At 47.3% G+C, this 23,349-nt stretch overlaps 1 protein-coding gene across 1 annotated transcript in view; it reads left to right on the top strand.

The window, feature by feature from the left end:
* The window catches only part of LOC141111267 (indolethylamine N-methyltransferase-like), a 75,159-nt gene that overhangs the window by 29,578 nt on the left and 22,232 nt on the right, over positions 1–23,349 (top strand). Inside the window, exon 3 of the mRNA XM_073603410.1 lies at positions 3,572–3,584. Coding sequence (XP_073459511.1) covers positions 3,572–3,584 — 13 coding nt within the window. The remainder of the gene's footprint in view (positions 1–3,571; positions 3,585–23,349) is intronic.

The following is a 23,349-nucleotide window of genomic DNA, read 5'->3' as shown; positions in this document are numbered from 1 at the left end:
GGTGCCATATCTTGATAGATATCCACAGAGGGAGGTGGCAAATTTCCTGGCTGATGGTTTTGCTCATGGTTTTCGCGTTCCGTGTTCTGTGCTGGTGGCTCCATCTTCACTGCCTCGGTATTTTAAATCCACGCGGCATTTTCCTCAGATTGTTTCTGACAAATTGGTAAAAGTGGTGGAACTTGGGAGAATGGCTGGACCATTCGACCCTCCGCCCAGTGTGTCTTTGCAGGTGTCTCCATTGGGGGTGGTCCCCAAAAGGGAACCCAACAAAAAATTAGGTTAATACACCATTTGTAGTATCCAAAGGGAGCTTCGGTGAACTATGCCATTTCGCCGGAGTTGGCTTCGGTGTCGTAAACATCGGATCGTTGTTGGCGAAGACAGATATCAAATCTGCTTTTTGCCTGCTGCCGGTTCACCATGGGAGCCGACATTTGCTGGGTTGTTTTGAGATAGGCAGTTCTTTCTGCTGTCTCCCGATGGGCTGTTCCATTTCTTGCGCGTCTTTTGAGGTTTTTAGCCCCTTCGTTAAATGGGTGGTACGGGAGGAGACACAGGTAAGATCGGTGATACACTATCTCGATGATTTCCTTTGCATTGGCCCCCCAGATTCCTCAGTTTGTTCTGTTTTGTTACACACTGTCAGAGAACTCACACAGCAAGCACCCGTCTCCATGCAGCAGCTGCCAATCCTCGTTCTGCTAATGCCAAGGTGCATGCACGGAACCATAGCCAAAGACAAATGAGATCCAGGGTGGGCTTGCACAATGGCACCTCTATGCGAACGTGAGTTCCAAAGCGCTAATGTGCTAATGCACATGCACCAATGTGCCAAGGTGTTAATGTGCTAACGCGCCAATGTGCTAAGTTGCTAATGTGCATGCACGTACGCTGGTGCGAATCCTGGCAAACAGCACCCTATATAAACAGAGAGTCTGCCTAGCATCAGTGCTGGATTGTCTTCAGCTTGTTCCTGTGTTCCTGTTGTTACTCTGCCTGATTGACCTTGTTTCTGAAAACCCGGCTATCTTTTGACCATTCTCTTGAATCTCCCCTGCCTGCTGAACCTGCCTCTACCTGCAATACTGACCTTGGCTTGAACTTATGATTACGGCTCTGCCTCCTGATTCTGTACCCTGCTGCCCATCTGTTGCCAACCCCTGCCTGTTCCTGACTATGGTTTTGCCTTCTGACTTGGTACCCCCGCTGCCAGCCTGTTGCCGACTCCTGCCTGTTCCTGATTCTGCAGTTGATCCTGATCTGGCTCCCACTGAACAAGTTTGGTGATCAGTTTCCACATCTCCTCAGCAGAGGTTCCTATATCTCTAAGTTCCAGCCTCCTGCCTGGAGGCACCTGCACCCTTTTGTTGCCCTCACGCTCCCTGTACCCACCACCAGGGGTGCTTGGACCGGAACCGTGCAAGAGGCCACCCTCATCATTTCGGGCTCCGCTGTAAGGTACGTGACAGTACAATCCAGCCACATGGAGCCTGAAAGGGGGGCCTCACCCATGGAAGCACTGTGCTAACAGATCGCAGCCCTTACCCAGGCAGTCCAGGGCCTACAAGATGGCTATCGTCAACTTGAAAAAAGAGTAGAATCGCTATCTCCAGGCACCTCAGCACATCTGACAGCCACGGCACCTCCACCCTCTGCTCCTGCAACATCAGCATCGGTCCCCACAGTAGTGGTGCCTCCTCCAGAACCTCGGGTCCCTACTCCTGAGAGATTCTCGGGAGATCGCAGCAAGTTCCATGCCTCCAAGAATGCGTGCCAGTTATACTTCCTGCCACCACAACCACGCACCTTCTCTTTGGAAAGCACTAAAGTGGGGTTCATCGTCTCACTACTCCAGGGTGAACCCCAAACATGGGCTCACCGCTTGATGGAACAAGCCAGCCCTCTTTTGAATTCCATGGACTCTTTCCTGGATGAAATGGCTAAGTTGTATGATGACCCCCAGCGTACCACAACAGCGGAAGCCAGCCTTCACGCCCTCCAGCAGGGGTGCAGGCCGGTAGAGGACTATGTAACTGACTTTAAGCAGTGGAGTTCTGATACACAATGGAATTATGCCGCTCTCCACTACCAGTTCCGTCTAGGACTCTCTGAAGCACTTAAGGATGAGCTGGCTCGAGTTGGGGTCCCCAGTGCTTTGGAAGATTTGATCCAATTATCCATCCAGATTGATCGTCACTTAAGGGAACTAAGATCTGAGAGGACCAGCCAATTTCGTCCCATATGGATGCTGCCCAAAGTACCTAGCAGTCCATCTGTTCCTCCTTCCTCACTACCTACCACCACTACTGAAGCCCCAGAGCCAATGCAGATAGGCCTGCTTCGCTCACCGCTGTCACCAGAGGACAAGCAGAGTCGTCGTCAGAATAACCTCTGTCTGTACTGTGGGGGAGCTGGCCACTATGCAAGCATGTGCCCCAACAAGACCCGTAAGTGTGACTCCCCTCCTTATGATTCTTGTGTATTGACTTTGACCAGATCTGCTCACATTGCTGTTCCTGTCTCACTACAGCTTCCAGAAGGGGCACTCCGGGTCCAGGCTATAATTGACTCAGGCGCCTGCAGCTGCTTCATCGACCATGCCTTCGTCCAGCAGCACAACATTCCTCTGCAACCCAAACAACAGCGACTCTCCATACAACTAGCTGATGGGTCAGGCATCAAACCAGGACCTATTACCCAGGAAACTCAACCTTTGTTTGCGGACATTTTGCCAGATCACCAAGAACTGGTATGCCTTGATGTCATCTCCTCCCCATTATTCCCGATCATTCTGGGAATGCCCTGGCTGCAAGCCCATAACCCCCAAATTAATTGGGTTACTGGCCAGGTGATTTTCCAGTCCTCCTACTGCCTCCAGAACTTTCAAGTCCTCCCACCATGTAGTTCCAGTCATCGGCTGCTTGAAATCCATATCTGAAACCCGGAAACTCGTCCCATCTGTATACCATGACTTCCTGGACGTGTTCGACAAACAGAAGGCAGATACCCTTCCCCCTCACCGGGTTTATGATTGCCCAATTGAACTGTTGCCTGGGGCAGAAATCCCTTTTGGAAGGATCTTCCCTCTTTCAGAGCCTGAGCTCCTGGTCCTTAAAGAATACATCAATGAGAATCTTAGGAAAGGGTTCATCCGACACTCCTCTTCTCCAGCTGGCGCAGGAATATTTTTTGTTGAGAAAAAAGATCATTCCCTTCACCCATGCGTAGACTACAGGGAATTGAATAGAATAACAGTCAAAAATCTCTATCCTCTTCCTCTGATCCCAGAGCTTTTTCAGAGACTCCGTTCTGCAAAAATATTTACAAAACTAGACTTACGAGGTGCCTACAACTTAATCAGAATCCGTGAGGGGGATGAATGGAAGACGGCTTTTCGGACACGTTTTGGTCACTTCGAATATCTTGTTATGCCATTCGGACTTTGTAACGCATCAGCCACTTTTCAGCATTTTGTTAATAACATCTTCAGGGACTTCCTAGACTTATTCATGATTGTTTATCTGGATGACATTCTGATATTTTCAATTTCTCTAGAATTACACCGTAGCCATGTGAAGCAAGTTCTCCACAGACTGAGACAGAACGGATTGTATGCTAAAGCCGAGAAATGTGAATTTGAACGGCAGACCATTCATTTTCTCAGCTTGGTAATATCAACTGGGGGTGTGGCAATGGACCCTCAGAAAGTCTCGGCTATAATGTCCTGGCCACCTCCAACCGACAAGAAAGGGGTACAACGTTTTATCGGGTTTTCCAATTTCTACAGAAAATTTATCAAAAATTTTTCTGGTATCATAGCACCTATTACACAACTCACAAAGAAACAAAACCGTTTCCAATGGACTGAGGCAGCTCAAGCTGCTTTCGACAAGCTAAAAGGACTATTTACCTCCGCTCCAGTATTAAAGCATCCTGATCCTGCTTTGCCGTACATCCTGGAAGTGGATGCTTCTGAGAGTGCTGTAGGGGCCATCCTGTCCCAGCGTCAAGGACCTAAGTCTTTAATGCATCCCGTGGCTTTCTTCTCCAAAAAACTAGGGTTATCGGAGAGAAATTATGATGTGGGGGACCGAGAACTGTTGGCAATAAAATCAGCCTTGGAGGAGTGGCGGTACCTCTTGGAGGGAGCAGCACACCCAATATTGATCTTCACGGATCATAAAAATTTAGAATATCTCAGAACTGCCAAACGCTTCAGACCCAGACAAGCGAGATGGGCTCTTTTTTTTTCATGCTTTAACTTCCATATCACTTACCGGCCAGGGTCCAAAAATGTCAAACCCGATGCGTTATCCCACATGTTTACAGAGACCGAAGTTTCATCAGCTCCAGATACTATCCTGCAAGCTGGAAATTTTCTGTTAACCCAATCCGATTTTGTATCGCAGATCCGTCAGGCATCCCTGAGAACTTCCTTACCTCAAGGCAGGAACCTGCAAGAAAGAGATGGGCTTTACTGGCAGGGAAATAAAATATTTGTACCACAGGACCTGAGCACTACCATCCTACAGGCCTGCCACGACTATCCTTTGGCGGGTCATTTCGGGGGACACAAGACTATGGACTTTCAAAGACATTTCTGGTGGCCCAATCTAGCAAAGGATTGCAGGGATTACGTTAGTTCTTGTTTAACCTGCCTCAAGAATAAAAACAGTAAAAACAAGGCTTGGGGGTTACTAAGACCGCTGCCCATTCCTGAAAGACCATGGGATAAGATCGCAATGGATTTCATTGTTGAGCTTCCTCCTTCTGAAGGATTTTTGTCCATCTTTGTGGTGGTTGATCATCTTTCTAAGATGGCATATTTTATCCCCATGAAGGGGACTCCATCAGCAACAGAGACGGCCGGGGTGTTCATTAAAGAAATTGTTAGGCTTCACGGAATTCCTGGTGACATTGTTTCTGATCGTGGGTTACAGTTCACGTCAAAGTTTTGGAAAGCCTTGTGTGAAGCCCTGGGTATCAAACTCCTCAGCCTACCACCCCCAGACCAATGGGCAGATTGAACGTACCAACCAAACGTTGGAGCAATATCTACGTTGTTTTTCCTCCTTCACCCAGGAAGATTGGGCCTCACTACTGCCCCTGGCAGAATTTGCATTCAATAATTCCACCCACTCTACCACAGACCAGTCACCCTTCTTTTCCAATTATGGGTTCCACCCCTCTTTTTGGCCAACACTAGTGCCGGACTCTCCTTTGCCAGCTGTCCAGGATAGACTAAACTTCCTTGTTACCAACAATCAGGTGTTGAGAGAAACCATCTCCAAGGCACAGGAAAATAGTAAAAGATTCTTTGATAAAAGAAGAAGGGGGGAACTGGACCTGAAAACTGGTGACCGTGTGTCGCTTTCAACAGCAAACCTGAAACTGGCATACCCTTCCAGGAAACTGGGACCCAGATACATGGGACCCTTCCCAGTTAAGAGGAAGATTAATCCGGTAGCATTTGAGCTCGAACTTCCTGACTCATTTAGGATCCACCCTGTGTTTCATGCTTCGCTACTGAAGCCTGACGTAGCGAATCCCTTTCCAGATCGTGAAGTGGGACCCCCAGAAGCTATAATGGTGGATGGAGAAGAAGAGTTTGAGATTGAAGCCATCTTGGATTGTAGGAAATGACAGGGGCAGAACCAATACCTGATCAAGTGGAAAGGTTTTGGCCCGGAGGAAAATTCCTGGGAACCTGAGACCAATCTCCATGCTCAGAGACTGATACAGGCCTTTCATCGTTCCCACCCAGAGAAGATGGCTCAAATGGGCATCCGGAGGCTGCCCCTAAGGAGGGGGCAATGTCAGAGAACTCACACAGCAAGCACCCGTCTCCATGCAGCAGCTACTAATCCTTGTTCTGCTAATGCCAAGGTGCATGCACGGAACCATAGCCAGAGACAAATGAGATCCAGGGTGGGCATGCACAATGGCACCTCTATGCAAACGCGCACGCGCGATAACGTGCGCCCGTGAGTGCCAAAGCGCTAATGTGTTAACGCGCATGTGCCAATGTACTAAGTTGCTAATGTGCATGCACGTACGCTGGTGCGAATCCTGGCACACAGCACCCTATATAAACAGAGAGTCTGCCTAGCATCAGTGCTGGATTTTCTTCAGCTTGTTCTTGTGTTCCTGTTGTTACTCTGCCTGATTGACCTTGTTCCTGAAAACCCGGCTATCTTCTGACCATTCTCTTGGATCTCCCCTGCCTGCTGAACCTACCTCTACCTGCAATACTGACCTTGGCTTGAACTTATGATTACAGCTCTGTCTCCTGATTCCATACCCTGCTGCCCGTCTGTTGCCAACCCCTGCCTGTTCCTGACTACAGTTTTGCCTTTTGACTTGGTACCCCACTGCCAGCCTGTTGCCGACTCCAGCCTGTTCCTGATTCTGCAGTTGATCCTGATCTGGCTCCCGCTGAACAAGTTTGGTGATCAGTTTCCACATCTCCTCAGCAGAGGTTCCTATATCTCCAAGTTCCAGCCTCCTGCCTGCAGGCACCTGCACCCTTTCGTTGTCCTCGCGCTCCTTGTACCCACCACCAGGGGTGCTTGGACCGGAACCGTGCAAGAGGCCACCCTCATCATTTCGGGCTCCGCTGTAAGGTACGTGACACACACTTTGGAATCTATTGCAACACGGTTTGGGATTCCTCTGGCGTCTGAAATCACGGACGGTTCTGCCACGGTCATACAATTCTGGGGTCATTGACATGTGAATAATGGAATGTCGCTTGCCAAATGACAAATTGGAAGATCTGCATTGGATGGTTGATGAGGTCTAAACAGCGAAGAGGGTTAGGCTTCAACAATTGCAGTCCTTATTGGGTATGCTTAATTTTGCCTGCCGCATTATGCCTATGGCTCTAAGTTTCAGGATTGTCAAATTTGTTTTCATTGCGACAACATGGGGTGGTGGAAGTTGTGTCCAGTCTGTCTGCTTCATCGCCGCTGGTGGTGCGCTTACTGCATCACCTTGTCTTGCTGTGTTTAAGTTTGAATTGTTTTGTGCAAGCTGTTCATGTCCCAGGTGTTCTGAATTCCATTGCCATTTCATTGTCTCGTTTCCAGTGGGAGAGGTTCCGAAGGCTGGCACCGGCAGAGGAACAGCGGGGGGTTCCTTGTACCGAACAGCTGTGGAGACTGGCATTGGAGTAGCAGGGGAGCTGTTAAGTCAATTTGTGAGGGAAGGTACGTGGGCTGGATATTTGTCGGTTTGGGGTGAGTGGTGCGCTTTGGTAAGTTTGGTCGGTGGTTGTTTTTTCCACTCCGGATTGATTGTTTTTGCTTTTGGATTTTTTTTTGTTGGTATGGAATTTGCCAGGGCTTGGCTGCTTTAGTTTTCCTCTTTCGGATGCATGGCTTGTGTGATGTTACCAAAGGCTTTATGGTGATACAGGCCATGAAGGGTTTTCGGCATGGGAGGGTGAAGATAGATACCAGGCGCCCGGTCTCATTTGATTTGCGTCAGGAATTAGTGGAGGAGTTGCCCAGGGTCTGACCCTCTGCTTATGAGGTGCGGCTGTTTACTGTGGCTTTTGCACTGGCCTTTTTTGGGACATTGTGGATTGGGTAACTGGTTAGCAAGAACAGGTGTGATGTGGGTGGACTGCGAGCCTTGGATATGACAGTGGCTGACAACTGCGTCCGGATTTATATTGGGAAATCTAAAACTGATTAGTTAAGAAGGGGGTTACTGTGTCCTTGTTTCGGGTACTGCCAGCCTCGGTTTGCCCAGTCTCTTCTGTTCAGCGGTTTGTCGAGGCGAGGGGGTCGGCACTTGGCAAAAGAGTTGGTGCCTTTTTTGCTGCACGAGGATGGATTGTCCTTTGTTGCGATTTCAGTTTTTGGCTGTTTTCCAACGTTATTTGGCTGGGGCGGGCAGCCACATTCCTTTCATGTGGGGGCTGCTACTGAGGGGGCCAGATGGGGTTTTGGCCCTCAGGTTGTGAGATATATAGGGAGGTGGGAGTCCGATCCTTTTAAGATTTATGTTTGCCCTCATTTGCTCTGAAGTTGTCATCTGTTCTTTATATTGTGGGTTTTCGTGTGGCTCTCTGTTTTCTTTTGTTTCCTTTCAGATCTTCCTCCTGGGCTTGTCTGGATCTTGGGGGATTCCTATGTTTTTGGGGGGCTGTGAGAGCTGACACTCATCCTGAGGGGAGGCAACTTGGCAGTCTACGGAGTGAAGCTATTCTGAAATGGCTGGGGATTCGGGGCATGATGTGGGGCCAGGTTCTCCCTGCATTTTATTACAATTCTAGAGTCGACAGGCCCCCAGATGTTATAGTGCTGTGGGTTGGGGGTACTGAGTTGGGGGTCTGGGCTGCCAGGGACCTGGTGAGGGATGTCAAATTTGATGTTTACGCTTGATGCACGATTTTCCCAGATGCATCATTGTATGATAGATATCGTGGCTAAAAAGGTTTGGCATTTTACTCACTCCATTGGTCATCTGAACAAGGTGAGAATTAAGTTAAACAGGGAGGTAGGCGGGTTTGTGGCTAAGCTCGGGGGCATGGTGGTTCACCACCGGAGCTGGAGGATCAGTCTGTTTGCTATTGGAGGGATGATGGTGTTCACCTGAATGCAGTGGGGACAGATATTTGGTCTTTGGGCCTACAGGAGGGGGTGCTGAGGGTGCTGCAGGTGTGGAGAGATTTGCTTGAATGAGGTGTCACTCAAGCTCATGTGGTGGGTCAAGGGGTCCTGGGGGGTCAGTAATTACATGGTTACAAAATTGTGGAGTCCATTTAAGGTATGGCGCTTCCACTTGGTTAGCGGTGGCTCTCCCAGGAGCAAGGTCTCCTGGAGGAGGGGAATATGGAATTATGTGTGATGTCGGAACGTCTTCGAGCCAGTTGGGGTGCGGCTGAGGGACATGGACAATTCCAGTTAAAATTGTGCCTTAAGGACACCCAAAGACCTCTGTTGTTGGGCATTACATTGTTGAATTTGCACTTATTGGTATGTTTTAATGTTATGTTATTTTATTCTTTGGTTAATAAAAGTGGCTGCTTTGGCCGTATAAAACCCATGTCACTCAGTCTGTGTCTTGATTCTAAGTTTGTAAGGACCTAGGTTGACGAATCCTTTAGTCAAGTGAGACCTAGAGGAGAAAATGTATGGAGGGGCTGCATGACTAAGGGAGGAACAAGGTCAGGGAACGGTCAGCTAGGTCGGTGTGTTTGGTGGGGGTGTAGCCCTTACCTAATTGGAGGCAGAGGTCAAAGGGGCAGGGTTCACATTAGACGGTCTTTGTGGTGAGGTAGTTCTCTCACATTCCAAGGAGTCAGGAGGAGTGGCAGCTTCCCACCCACCCACCCTGGTGTTAGGGGTTTATCGAAGTGGATAGGTAAGTGGTTGTATTTATGTGTCTAAAGTTTTTATTGAGTTTATACAAAACAAAAAAAACAAAATAAAAATAATAATGATAAAAAATAAAAATAAAAAAATATACATATATAATAATAATTCACTAAATGGTGCATGTTGCTTATTTTGTCACAGCAGTTGGCGGGTCAAGGGGTCTTTGGGTCCAGTAATTACATGGTTACAAAATTGTGGGGACCATCTAAAGTATGACGCTTCCATTTGGTTAGCGGTGGTTCTCCCAGGAGTGAGGTCTCCTGAGGGAGGGGATTATGGAATTATGTGTGATGTCGGAACGTCTTCGAGCCGGTTGGGGCGCAGCTGAGGACATGGATGATTCCAGTTAAAATTGTGCCTTAAGGACACCCAAAGACCTCTTGTTGTTGGGCATTACATTGTTGAATTTGCACTTATTGGTATGTTTTAATAATATGTTATTTTATTCTTTGGTTAATAAAATTGGCTGCTGTGGCCGTATAAAACCCATGTCACTCAGTCTGTGCCTTTATTCTAAATTTGTAAGAACTTAGGTTGACAAATCCTTTAGTCATGTTTTACACATTTAAATAATAAAGAGATGGAGCAAAGGGATGCCCCAGAAAACCCCTTGCAGAATCAACCACGGTATATCCAAAAATGATAATAAACGTTATTATTGTATCAAAAAAGTGTGTTAAAATTCCAAAAATTGTTAGATAATTCAAATAAGGGGTGCATCCCCATCATACCTGACAATAGGGATGAGCTGAACACCCCCTTGTTCGGTTTGCAGCAGAACATGCTAACAGGCAAAAAAATTTGTTCGAACACGCGAACACCGTTAAAGTCTATGGGACACGAACATGAATAATCAAAAGTGCTAATTTTAAAGGCTTATATGCAAGTTATTGTCATAAAAAGTGTTTGGGGACCCGGGTTCTGCCCCAGGGGACATGGATCAATGCAAAAAAAAGTTTTAAAAACGGCCAGTTTTTTGGGAGCAGTGATTTTAATAATGCTTGAAGTCAAACAATAAAAGTGTAATATTCCTTTAAATTTCATACCTGGGGGGTGTCTATAGCATGCCTGTAAAGGGGCACATGTTTCCAGTGTTTAGAACAGTCTGACAGCAAAACAACATTTCAAAGGAAAAAAAGTAATTTAAAAGTACTCGCGGCTATTAATGAATTGCCGGTTCCAACAATACACATAAAAGTTCATCAATAAAAACGGCATGGGAATTCCCCACAGGGAAACCCCGAACCAAAATTAAAAAAAAAAAAAATAACGGAGGGCGGTGACCCTGCCCCCCTCTGGCACATGGGAACTTGACGGGGACTTCCCTGTGGCATTCCCCCGTGACGTCAGAGGGGGTCACCTGTTACGTAATGGGTGACCCCGCCCCCCTCTGACATCACGGAAAATGCCACAGGGAAGTCCCCGTCAAGTCCCCATGCATAAGAGGGGGGGAGGGGTCACCGGGTGGCCCTGCCCTCCATTATTTAAGAACCGTCAGAAGAGGAAAAGCGTCACACAGCGGGAGCCTCCCATCCAATCGTGGATGCGGAGCAGTCCGAGAAAAGAAGATGAAGAGAAGAAGGCGCCGCTGAGGAAGATGCCGGATGAGAACACCGGAGGAAGAACCAGAAGAAGAAGAAGATGGAGGAAGAAACCGAAGGAAGATAGAAGATAGCAGAAAGAAGATAGAAGAAAGAAAAAGCATTTAAATAAAGGAATTGTCAAAAACTGTCTCTTGTAATTTTTAACATTTTTGACACTTTTTTTGTGAAATTGTAGGTACTTTTGTACCCCCTTACCACTTCACACAGGGGGGAGGGTCGGGATCTGGGGGTCCCCTTGTTAAAGGGGGCTTCCAGATTCTGATAAGCCCCCCGCCCGCAGACCCCCACTACCACCAGGCAAGGGTTTAGGGGATGAAGCCCTTGTCCCTATCAACATGGGGACAAGGTGTTTTGGGGGGCTACCCCAAAGCACCCTCCCAATGTTGAGGGCATGTGGCCTGGTACGGTTCAGGAGGGGGGGGCGCTCTCTCGTCCCCCCTCTTTTCCTGCGGCCTGCCAGGTTGCGCACTCGGATAAGGGTCTGGTATGGATTTTTGGGGGTACCCCACGCCATTTTTTAAAAAATGTTGCCCAGGGTTCCCCTTAAAATCCATACCAGACCTGAAGGGTCTGGTATGGATTTTGAGGGGGACCCCACGCAATTTTTTTTTGGCCGGGATTCCCCTTAATATCCATACCAGACCTGAAGGGCCTGGAATGGAATTTAGGGGGACCCTCCATGTCAGTTTTTTTTTACATTTTGGTTCGGGGTTCCCTTGTGGGGAATTCCCATGCCGTTTTTATCAATGAACTGTTATGTGTATTGTCGGACCGGCAATTCATTAATAGCCGCGAGTAGTTTTAAATGACTTTTTTCCTTTGAAATGTCATTTTGCTGTCAGACTGTTCTAAACATGGGAAACATGCGCCCCTTTACAGGCATACTATATACACCCCCCAGGTATGACATTTAAAGGAATATTACACTTTTATTGTTTGACTTTAAGCATTATTAAAATCACTGCTCCTAAAAAAACGGCCGTTTTTAAAACTTTTTTTGCATTGATCCATTTCCCCTGGGGCAGGACCCAGGTCCCCAAACACTTTTTATGACAATACCATGCATATAAGCCTTTAAAATTAGCACTTTTGATTTCTCCCATAGACTTTTAAAAGGTGTTCCGCAGCTTTCAAATTTGCCGCGAACACCCCAAATTGTTTGCTGTTCGGCGAACTGGCAAACAGCCAGTTCAACATTTCAAAAAATGTTGATGAAATTTTTTAGCTAAATGTCCATATCGGACTTGTAGCCCTTACTGGTGTCCATATTTAGAGAAAGTTTCCTGATTAAATATTTGATTGATAATTGGTAGATCGTTGTCTGAGCTAAGCGAATACTGATGTCCAAACTGAGATGCTACAAATATCAATGAAGACTTGTCAGGGGGGTAAATGATTAGATAACCTTGTATAGGCACAAGAAAAGTATAAAAAATATTTTGTTTCCTCCCGGTCGTTATTGGTTCTGCTGAAACATGCACAGTTCATAGGATCGCATCATATAATCACTACTAGTGTGGAAGGAAAATGAGGAAGGAGAGAAACGGTAGATTTAAATGGTAGCCCGAGGGCTCTCACCACTCCACAGTAACCACCAAGGGCTTCGTAGTCTCCGTGATCTCCCAGTTCTGTTTAATTCCTCCGATAGTGGCGATGCCGCTGACAAGTAGATCAGGTCAGAGTGTCGGTCTGTGACATTAGGAACTGGTTCACGGATGGAGAGAAGATCAGTCCTTGTTTTGCATGCAGCAATTTTACGTGCTCGTTTCAGAATGCGATGAGAGTAACCTCTCTAAATCGATCATAGAGTAGATCTGATTCTCGTCTATAGTCATCTTCAGTGGAACAGTTCCTCCGAACTCTTAGGAACTGGCCCACCAGAATGCCTCTATTCAGGGGTTTAGGGTGATAACTCTCAGGCAATAATAGAGTATTGGCTGCTGTATGTTTTACACATTGTTTTGGTAAAGGTTTCAGTACTTCGGCATGCCCCTACAGGGATTATCATATTATATTTTTTATACTAAACACTTAGCTTATTGCTTCTACTTATGCCGCGTACACACGGTCGGACTTTTCGTCTACAAAAGTCCAACGGACGCCGACGGACTAAAGCTGGCTGGTAATCCGATCGTGTGTGGGCTTCTCCGGACTTTCAGCAGACTTTTTCAGCCTCAAATCCGACGGACTTTAGATTTGAAACATGCTTCAAATCTTTACGTCGTAACTACGACGGACCCCGAAATCCGCTCGTCTGTGTGCTAGTCCGACGGACAAAAACCCATGCTAGGGCAGCTATTGGCTACTGGCTATGAACTTCCTTATTTTAGTCCGGTGTACGTCATCACGTACGAATCCGTTGGACTTTTGTGTGGTCGTGTGTAGGCAAGTCCGTTCGTTAGAAAGTCTGCTGCAAGTCCGCCGAAAGTCCGCAGGAAGTCTGTCGGACAGGCTGTCGGACTTTTGTAGACGAAAAGTCCGACCGTGTGTACGCGGCATTAGACTTTTCTCAGTGGGCACTCTGATAGGTATGCATGGTTTATTATGCTTTTTTGCAGTGCCGTCACAAAGTAATCTAGAGCGATGTTGAGATGTATAAGCATTATGTGTCAGCAAAAATCCCCCCCCCACAAAATTGAGCACTAATCTGCATGCTTACCCCCAAGTACAAATCTGCCCACTGCTGAAATCTCCCCTCGGAGCACAAATCTTTGCCCCCCATCCCCTAAATCCCCCCAATACAAATACCCCTCCCCAAGTCATACCTCCTACCACAAATCCTCTACCCCTCAAAATTCCCTCCAAGTACACATACCCTCCCCCTCAACCACCTCGCAGCGCCCCCCTCACCTCACATGAACCCACAGTGCCTAGTGCAGCCACACGTCCTGCGCACCCCTTGTCCCGGGCCTGCTTTTTTACACATGAACTTGCCCGCCAGTGTAGCACATTGAGTAATATTTGCATATTTGAGCCATTTTTAAGTTTTTTTTGTATTATAGTCTATTCCACTATCAAGGAGAGTATCACCATCCTTTCACACGCATTTAATCAGATCAGGATTGAAAACATTTCTACCATACGTGCATGAAAATTGATGGGAAATGAAGTGAAATCCGCGCAGATTTCACTTGCAGAGACATCAGTTTCACATCAGTTTTCATGCGTGTCAGTTATGTGTCCTGTTCACACCAGTGTTGATGCCATGTTAGTTTTTTTCACATGCAGAAAACTGCATACAGGTTGCAGATTCCTGCGCAGAAGTTACCCCCACTCGCCCCCCCCCTTTCTCCTGTGAAGGGAGAAGAGACGGCGGCTCTCATTAGGTTCCACACCCAGCTTCCTGCCCGCTCCATTTTCCCTTCCCCATTGGCAATAACTGAGGGCCAATCAAAGTAGACTAGGAGAGGAGACCATCATGGGACATGTAGTCCCAAAGATTGGCAGCCCCATTTTCCACAGGGAGGAGGCTACAGCTGGATCAAGTGAGAGATTGAGAGACTGCAGCCTGGAAAAAAGCTGAGGGAGAGAGTGCTACAGGCCAAAGAACAAGGAGTGTGGTGGGAGGAAGCCAGAGAGAGAGCATCACTGCCCAGCACCACCAGAAAGCCACACTGCCCAGTGCCACTAAAGAGCCATGCTGCCCAGTGCCACCAGAAAGCCACGCTGTCCAGTGCCACTAGAGAGAGAGCTAAGCTGCCCAGCACCACCAGAGAGAGAGCCACGCTGCCCAGCGCTACCAGAGAGAGAGCCACGCTGCCCAGCGCCACCAGAGAGAGAGCTAAGCTGCCCAGCACCACTAGAGAGAGCCACGCTGCCCAGCACCACCAGAGAGAGCGCCACACTGCCCAGCACCACCAGAGAGCTAAGGTGCCCAGCACCACTAGAGAGAGCCACACTGCCCAGTGCCACCAAAGAGAGCGCCACACTGCCCAGCATCACCAGAGAGACATGCTGCCCAGCACCACCAGAGAGACATGCTGTCCAGTGCCACCAGAGAGACATGTTGTCCAGCTCCACCAGAGAGAGCCATGCTGTCCAGCTCCACCAGAGAGAGCCATGCTGCCCAGCTCCACCAGAGAGCCACGCTGCCCAGCACCATCAGAGAGAGAAAGACTGAGCCACTGCCAGGGTACAGACATGCTACACTACTGACCAGAGTCGTCCCCGGGGAACCCAGAGTGAGTGATTGTCAAGCCGGAGGGATCACTGCTGTAGTTTCGCTGGGTCTGGTAAGAGGACCTGTTGGCCATTATCCATTACTTATCCTAGGGACTGTACTACGTCTGCAGTCTCTGACCATGATAATGTGATAATGACATTGTCGAAAAGGGGCAGTGCATGGGTGACCCTAAAATGATGCCCCCCCATGAAAAAAGTTCTGCAGACGCCCATGTCTGCAAGGGGACAAAACAATAATGGTTCTCTATGTGTCCTGTTCACACCAAAACACTGGTATCACGTGTGGATTTTTTCTGTGCAGAAATCTTAAATGTGTATGCAGTTTTCCACACGGAAAAAAATCTGACATGACATCAACATTGGTGTGAACAGGGCACAGAACTATATGCCAGCACACCAAGGATCAGCACACGGTGGCGTCCAAACGGTTTAATTTATTGCATGATCACAACACAAAAGGTGCAACGTTTCGGAGTCACGCAGGACCCCTTCGTCAGGCATGTGATAAATGTGAAAATTTCAGTGAAGAGAATTTAACCACCTCAATACAGGGCACGTACACCCCCTTCCTGCCCAAGCCATTTTTCAGTTTTCAGCGCTGTCGCACTTTGAATGACAATTGCGCGGTCGTGCTACACTGCACCTTAATTAAATTTTTATCATTTTTTTCCCACAAATAGAGCTTTCTTTTGGTGGTATTTGATCACCTCTGCGGTTTTTATTTCTTGCGCTATAAACAAAAGAAGAGGGACAATTTTGAAAAAACACAATATTTTTTACTTTTTGCTATAATAAATATCCAATTTTTTTTTTTTTTTAACAAATTTTTTCCTCAGTTTAGGCCGATACGTATTCTTCTACATATTTTTGGTAAAAAAAAATTACGATAAACATATATTGATTGGTTTGCGCAAAAGTTATAGCATCTACAAAATACGGGATAGATTTATAGCATTTTTATTATTTATTTATTTTTTACTAGTAATGGCGGCGATCTGCAATTTTTATTGTGACTGCGATATTGCGGCGGACACATCGGACACTTTTGACACATTTTTGGGACCATTCACATTTATACAGCGATCAATGCTATAAAATTGCATTGATTACTGTGTAAATGTGACTGGCAGGGAAGGGGTTAACACTAGGGGGCGCTCGAGGGGTTAATGTATTACCTAAGGAGGTGATTCTAACTGTGGGGGGAGGGGACTGACTGGGGGAGGTGACCGATCGCTGTCCCTATGTACAAGGGACACGCCATCGGTCTCCTCTCCTCTCTGACAGGACGTGGATCTGTGTTTACATGCACAGATCCACGCTCCTGCTGTGTTACCCGGCAATCGCGGGTGCCCGGCGGACATCGCGGCCACCGGGCACGCGCACCGGGTCCCGAGTGACACGGCGGGCGCGCGCGCGCGCCGCCGGCGGCGCGCGCGCCCCCTAGTGGCTCGGGAAGGCAAGGACGTCATATGACGTCCTCCCAGAATAACAGAAGCCTCGTCCAGCCGTCATATGACGGTGGGCGGTGGCTTAGTGGTTAAATAACCATCAACCAATCAAAAATCAAGGAAAAGGATGGCATGGATGGCAATCATCACTTGTGCGATGTGGCGGCGGAACCAGGCAGCAGTGACACTGTAATGCCAGGGGCCGCCGATGCCATAAACTTGTATGCGATCGGCGCCAGATCGGCGCTCTTGTGGGGGTATTGTCGTTTGACTAGGGAGACACTGGCCGCGCGTGCGTGATGCATGGGCGGTAACTAAGAAACGGGAGACGCTGCATTGTCGGGGCAGCCGGTGTCATAGAAACCAGTGATGCCCGCTGGCCCCGCCCAGGTGATCTGTTTTAAACATGCTATTCTTTTATTATGTTTATTTTTGAGTCTTTCTGGTGGGTTTTGTGAGGCCACACCCCCCTGGGGGGGAGGAGTTTCATTGTTTCTTTACTTTTCCTTGATTTTTGCTTGGTTGATGGTTATTTAAATTCTCTTCACTGAAATTTTCACATTTATCACATGCCTGACGAAGGGGTCCTGCGCGACTCCGAAACGTTGCACCTTTTGTGTTGTGATCATGCAATAAATTAAACCGTTTGGACGCCACCGTGTGCTGATCCTTGGTGTGCTGGCAAATATCTACATTGTGACTTGAACCAGTATCCAGCTGGTTGTTGCTGCAGCACCCGACCTTTAAGAGCTTATACCAGGAACGTGTGCAATGGGAATATGAAACATAACAGGGCACAGAACTGACATGCATAAAAATGTATGTAAACTGATGTGAAACTGATGTTTCTGCAAGTAAAATCTGCATTCTCTTCAGTTCCCATCATTTTTCACGCACGTATCGTGTGAATGAGCCCTTAATCTTGCCTTAAGTTTACTTTTTTCTGTGGGATACATCACAGTCTTGTGATATTTAACCACACAGATTTACCTCTGAGTTCAGCACTTAATTTATTCCTGTGAACTTATTTTTAGATTTACATATTCATCATCTTTGCTGGATTCCATAATATCTCATGAACCTACACAGACTATTCATATTATTCCCTTTTTTTTCTCAGTTGGAGATCATCTATTCACTCAAATTAATCTTGTAAATAGACTCATCCCAGTTTATTGTGTCCCCATAGGTTAATTCATCAGCTTGTTTAGATTGTGGTAGCTTTGCTCCCTATCTTACACAATATTTCTGTTAAACATTTGTGTATTGTCCCTTTTTCCTTCCTTTTCCTTTCCTTTTCTTGTAAGTTTTACGATTGGGATTTAGTATGCAGGTTTATTATCATGGCACAATCTCAACGCCACGTTTTTCTCCTGTCTTTTAAGACATGTATTTTTTTTTAGCTTTTTCGTACTACATATTTTAAAGTGATCACCAATAACTAAACAATAGGGATGAGCCGAACACCACCCGGTTCGGTTCGCACCAGAACCTGCGAACGGACCGAAAATTTGCACGAACGTTGGAACTCCATTGAAGTCTATGGGACTTGAACGTTCGAAATCAAAAGTGCTAATTTTAAAGGCTAATATGCATGTTATTGTCCTAATAAGGGTTTGAGGACCCGGGTCCTGCCTCAGGGGACATGTATCAATGCAAAAAAAAGTTTTAAAAACAGACGTTTTTTCAGGAACAGTTTAATTTTAATGATGGTTAAAGTGAAAAAAAGTGAAATATTCCTTTAAATATCGTACCTGGGGGGTGTCTATAGTATGCCTGTAAAGTGGCGCGTGTTTCCCGTGCTTAGAACAGTCCCTGCACAAAATGAAATTTTTAAAAGAATAAAAGTCATTTAAAACTGCTTGCGGCTTTAATGTAATGTCGGGTCCTGGCAATATGAATGAAAATCAGTGAGAGAAAAGGCATGGGTACCCCCCCACCACAGCCCATTACCAGCCGCTTTGGGTCTGGTATGGATATTAAGGGGCCCCCAGGCCCTATATACTCTGAACAGCAGTATACAGGCGGTGCAAACAAGACGGGGACTGTAGGTTTGTTGTTAAGTAGAATCTGTTTGTAATTTTAAACTGGTACTTTTTAAAGTGTAGCTCCAGCCAAAAAATCTATTTTTAATCTTTTTGGAAAACATAGGGAAGGGTTATCACCCCTGTAACATTTGTTTTGCTGTCTGTGCACCTTTTCAGAAGATTTCACGTCACTTTCTGTCCCAATGACAAATGTTTTTTGAAAATTTGGGGTTTTTAGTGAAACGAGGATTGTTGATAAAGCATCAGTGGAGAGGAGACACGTTTTTCCCATATAAACTCTTACAGGAGAGAATTTCCCTTCCTAGGGGTAAATTTCATCTCACTTCCGTTGTCTCTTTCCGTTTGCAAGTAGGAGTCTTTTGTAAGTTGGATGTTTGAAAGTAGGGGCCTGCCCTATATACTCGGCAGAAATTGGGGCCTTAGGTATTGGTGTTGCCACAACACTGTAAGCCCTCACAGTTACTCTTGATGGGCGCAGGAACGGGCCCTGCTGTGAAATATTAGATCAAGAATTGTAATTACATGCACCTGTTGAACAGGGGCAGAAAAATTGGGCCTTTGGTGGTAGTGGTGGTGTTGCCACAACACTGTAAGTCCTCACAGTTACTCTTGGTGGGCGCAGGAACGGGCCCTGCTGTGAAATATTAGATCAAGAATTGTAATTACATGTCCCTGTTGAACAGGGGCTGAAAAATTGGGCCTTTGGTGGTGGTGGTGGTGTTGCCACAACACTGTAAGCCCTCACAGTTACTCTTGGTGGGCGCAGGAACAGTCCCTGCTGTGAAATATTAGATCAAGAATTGTAATTACATGTCCCTGTTGAACAGGGGCAGAAAAATTGGGCGTTAGGCACTGGTGCCACAACACTGCAATCCCTCACAGATACTCTAGTTGTAGCGCAGGAATAAGCCCTCCTGCAAAATATTGCATCAAAAATTGTAATTATATGCCCTTGTTAAACAGGGGCTGAAAAATTGGGCATTAGGCACTGGTGCTTGTGCCACAACACTGCAACCCCTCACAGATACTCTAATTGAAGCGCAGAAACGAGCCCTGCTGCAAAGTATTGCATTAAAAATTGTAATTACACGCCCCTGTTAAACAGGGGCTTAAAAATTGGGCATTAGGCACTGGTGCTGGTGCCACAACACTGCAGCCCCTCATGGATACTATAGTTGGAGTGCAGGAATGAGCCCTCCTGCAAAATAGAGCATTAACAATTGTAATTACACGCCCCTGTTAAACAGGGGCTGAAAAATTGGGCCTTAGCCACTGGTAGCGGTGCCCAGAACCAAAAATGTTCTTACAAGCTATCAGAATGATCATTGAGGAGGAAGAGGATAGTCACTCAGCACAACAGGATAGTCACTCGGCATCAGCATAGGCAGTCTTGATGGGATCTGACATTTCAAAAAAAATTATTCGCTTACATCAGTAATCAGGTGCTTGGTAGCTGGTGGTGATCCAAGACTGATTCATTTTTATGAAGGTCAGTCGATCGACCGAGTCAGTGGACAGGCGCACCCTGTGATTGGTTACAAAGCCTCCAGCAGCACTGAATGTGCGTTCTGAAAGAACGCTGGATGCAGGACAGGCCAGTAGCTCAATTGCATACTGTGCAAGCTCTGGCCAGTGATCCATCCTCAAGACCCAGTAACCCAGAGGATTTTCGGTGGGGAAGGTGTCCAAGTCAGAGCTTGCCCCTAGGTATTCCTGCACCATGTAAAACAGACGCTGGTGATGGTTGCTGGAACCGATCATACCTTGGGGCTGCGGACTAAAGAATTATCTGAAAGCATCGTCAGACGGCCACCTTCTCCACCGCTCCTTCTTTGACTGACCCAAGCCTCAGCAACACGTTGTCCAGGAACAGGAGTTTGTAACCTCCCAGTCTCTGGAAACGCGTTGCACAGACCTTTCTGCAAGGCCTCCCGAAGATGTTTCATCCTCTGCTCCCTCTGCGACGGCAAGATAAGGTCCGCAACCTTACCCTTGTAACGTGGATCAAGGAGGGTTGCCAGCCAGTATTGATCCCTCTCCTTGATACCACGAATATGAGGATCCTTCCGCAGGCTTTGCAGGATTAGGGAGGCCATGCAGCGTAGGTTTGCTGAGGCATGCGGTCCGGAGTCCTCTGGGTCACTAAGGACAACCTGATCCACAGCCACCTCCTCCCAGCCACGTACAAGTCCATGGGTTTCTTGGGACTGTAAATGATCCCTTGAAGGCTGCTGCTGATGCTGAGTGCCAGGCTCCACCTCCATGCTAACACAATCCTCCTCCTCCTCCTCCTCCTCTTCCTCCTCGTCCTCTTCCTGTGTGATCGGCGGGCATGCAGGAACACTGTCTGGATAAAGGGTGCCTTGAGAGGTAAGGAAGTCCTCCTCTTCCTGCCTCTGTTCTGCCTCAAGTGCCCTGTCCATTATTCCACGCAGCGTGTGCTCCAACAGGTGGACAAGGGGGACAGTATCACTGATGCATGCACTGTCACTGCTCACCATCCTTGTGGCCTCCTCAAATGGTGACAGGACAGTGCATGCATCCCTGATCATGGCCCACTGGCGTGGGGAAGAAAAACTAAGCTCCCCTGACCCTGTCCTGGTGCCATAGTCGCACAGGTACTCATTGATGGCCCTCTGCTGCATGTGCAGCCGCTGCAGCATGGCCAACATTGAGTTCCACCTGGTGGGCATGTCACAGATTAGGCTGTTCTTGGGCAGGTTAAATTCCTTTTGCAGGTCAGCCAGCCTAGAACTGGCATTATATGACTGTCGGAAATGCACACAGACTTTCCTGGCCTGCCTCAGGACATCCTGTAAGCCCGGGTACCTGCCCAAGAACTGCTGCACCACCAAGTTAAGGATGTTAGGGATGGTTAAGGCCTGGGTACAAGTTAAAAGAACTCTGGGTTATACTGGCTTTGCGGAATTCTCCCCACTCTGGGATAACAACAACCTCAATGAGATAAAAAAAAATCTCAAGGGTAAGGTTGCGGACGCTTTGAAGAGTGGGACCGCCAGGGGATTCACTGCTTGACACAGGTATATAAGGAGGGGAGATTAAAATCTTTCCAGGAGTTGGTGGAGGAGTATGCAATCTCTAACAGGTAATTTTATAGATATTTACAACTCAGGCATGCCCTGGAGGCACAATTCGGGAATGATGCCCCAGTGTGGTGCGAAATGACCTCTTTGAGAAAGCTTACCGATGCACACACTACGAAGGGTTCGATTTCCGATATTTATGGATGCCTGAAGACATCAGTCCAGAAGGGTATGGCGGAAAATAAAAATAGGATTAAATGGGAGAGAGATGTGGGAGCACTGTCCAATGACCAATGGAAGCAGGTTCTGTCGCTGGGGCCCAGGGTCACTCTCTCTCCTTCACAGGTGATGTCTCATTTTTATCTTTCCTATAGGGCATATTATACACCATTGAAACTATTTAAGTGGGGTAAGAGGTCCGATTCGAAGTGCCAGAGATGTGGAGGAGGGTATGGAGACCTGATCCACATGTTTTGGCGATGCCCCAAATTACATATATATTGGAAAGGGATTGTGGAAAAGATAAATTTGGTTTTTGGGACGTCATTGAGACTGGAGGCGAGAGAGTGCTTGTTGGGATTAACGGGGGATAAAGTGGCCTCAAGGGACATACAAACAGCAAGGATTAGATGCCTGTTTCAGGGTAAAAAGCTTATCGCACAGTATTGGCAGAGAAGGGAAGCACCGACGGTCCCAGAATGGGTGAATGCAGTTAGGGAGGTGATCTGCAGAGAGAAGTATATATACAAGAAGAGGGGTAACTATAAGAAATTCTAAAAAATATGGAACGCATGGCTGGACCAGGATGGGGTTGGATTGGTGGGGGGTGTAATGTGGATGATGGGGGGGGGGGGGGTTGGTCTAATAAATAGTAAAACACATGGTAAGGTGTATGATGGGGGGTGGATAGGGGGTGGGAGAGTGAATGGGGGAAAAAGGAAGAAATTATTCTTGAAGCATTTCGCCTATGGGCGATTTGAAATGGTACACATATGTATAATAATAATGTAGGGACAGGTATTAATGTGCTTCTATTTATGATGATGATGATGTCCCTTGCTTTTTTATTATTGGTTTGTTGTAATGAAAATTTTTTTCAAATAAAAAGATTTAAAGGAAAAAAAAAAAAAAAAGGATGTGAGCCAAACAGGGCACATGGGTCAGTTGTCCCTGTCGGAGGGCGGAGAGGAGGTTGGTGCCATTGTCGCAAACCACCATTCCTGGCTTAAGCTGGCGTGGCGTCAACCAACTCTGAGCCTGCCCCTGCAGAGCTGACAGAATCTTTGCCCCAGTGTGGCTCCTGTCCCCCAAGCACAACAGCTCAAGTACCGCATGGCATCTTTTGGCCTGCATACTTGCGTAGCCTCTTGAATGCCTACAGAGCACCGCTGGTTCCGAGGACAAAGCACAGGAAGGGGCCATGGAAGAAGAAGAAGAGGAGGGGGTGGAGGAGAGAGGTGTGTCAGAATCACCAGTAGTAGCATTTTGGAGGCGTGGTGGCGGAACAACCTCCAACACTACTGCACCTTGTCCTGCATCCTTCCCAGCTGCCAGCAGAGACACCCAATGCGCCATGAAACTTAGGTAACGTCCCTGTCCATGCCTGCTGGACCATGAGTCAGCGGTAATATGCA

The sequence above is a fragment of the Aquarana catesbeiana genome, linkage group LG10 (assembly GCF_042186555.1).
Source record: "Aquarana catesbeiana isolate 2022-GZ linkage group LG10, ASM4218655v1, whole genome shotgun sequence".
NCBI lineage: Eukaryota > Metazoa > Chordata > Amphibia > Anura > Ranidae > Aquarana > Aquarana catesbeiana.
The sequence above is the reverse complement of the archived record's forward strand: the minus strand, read 5'-3'. Positions and strand labels throughout refer to the sequence as shown.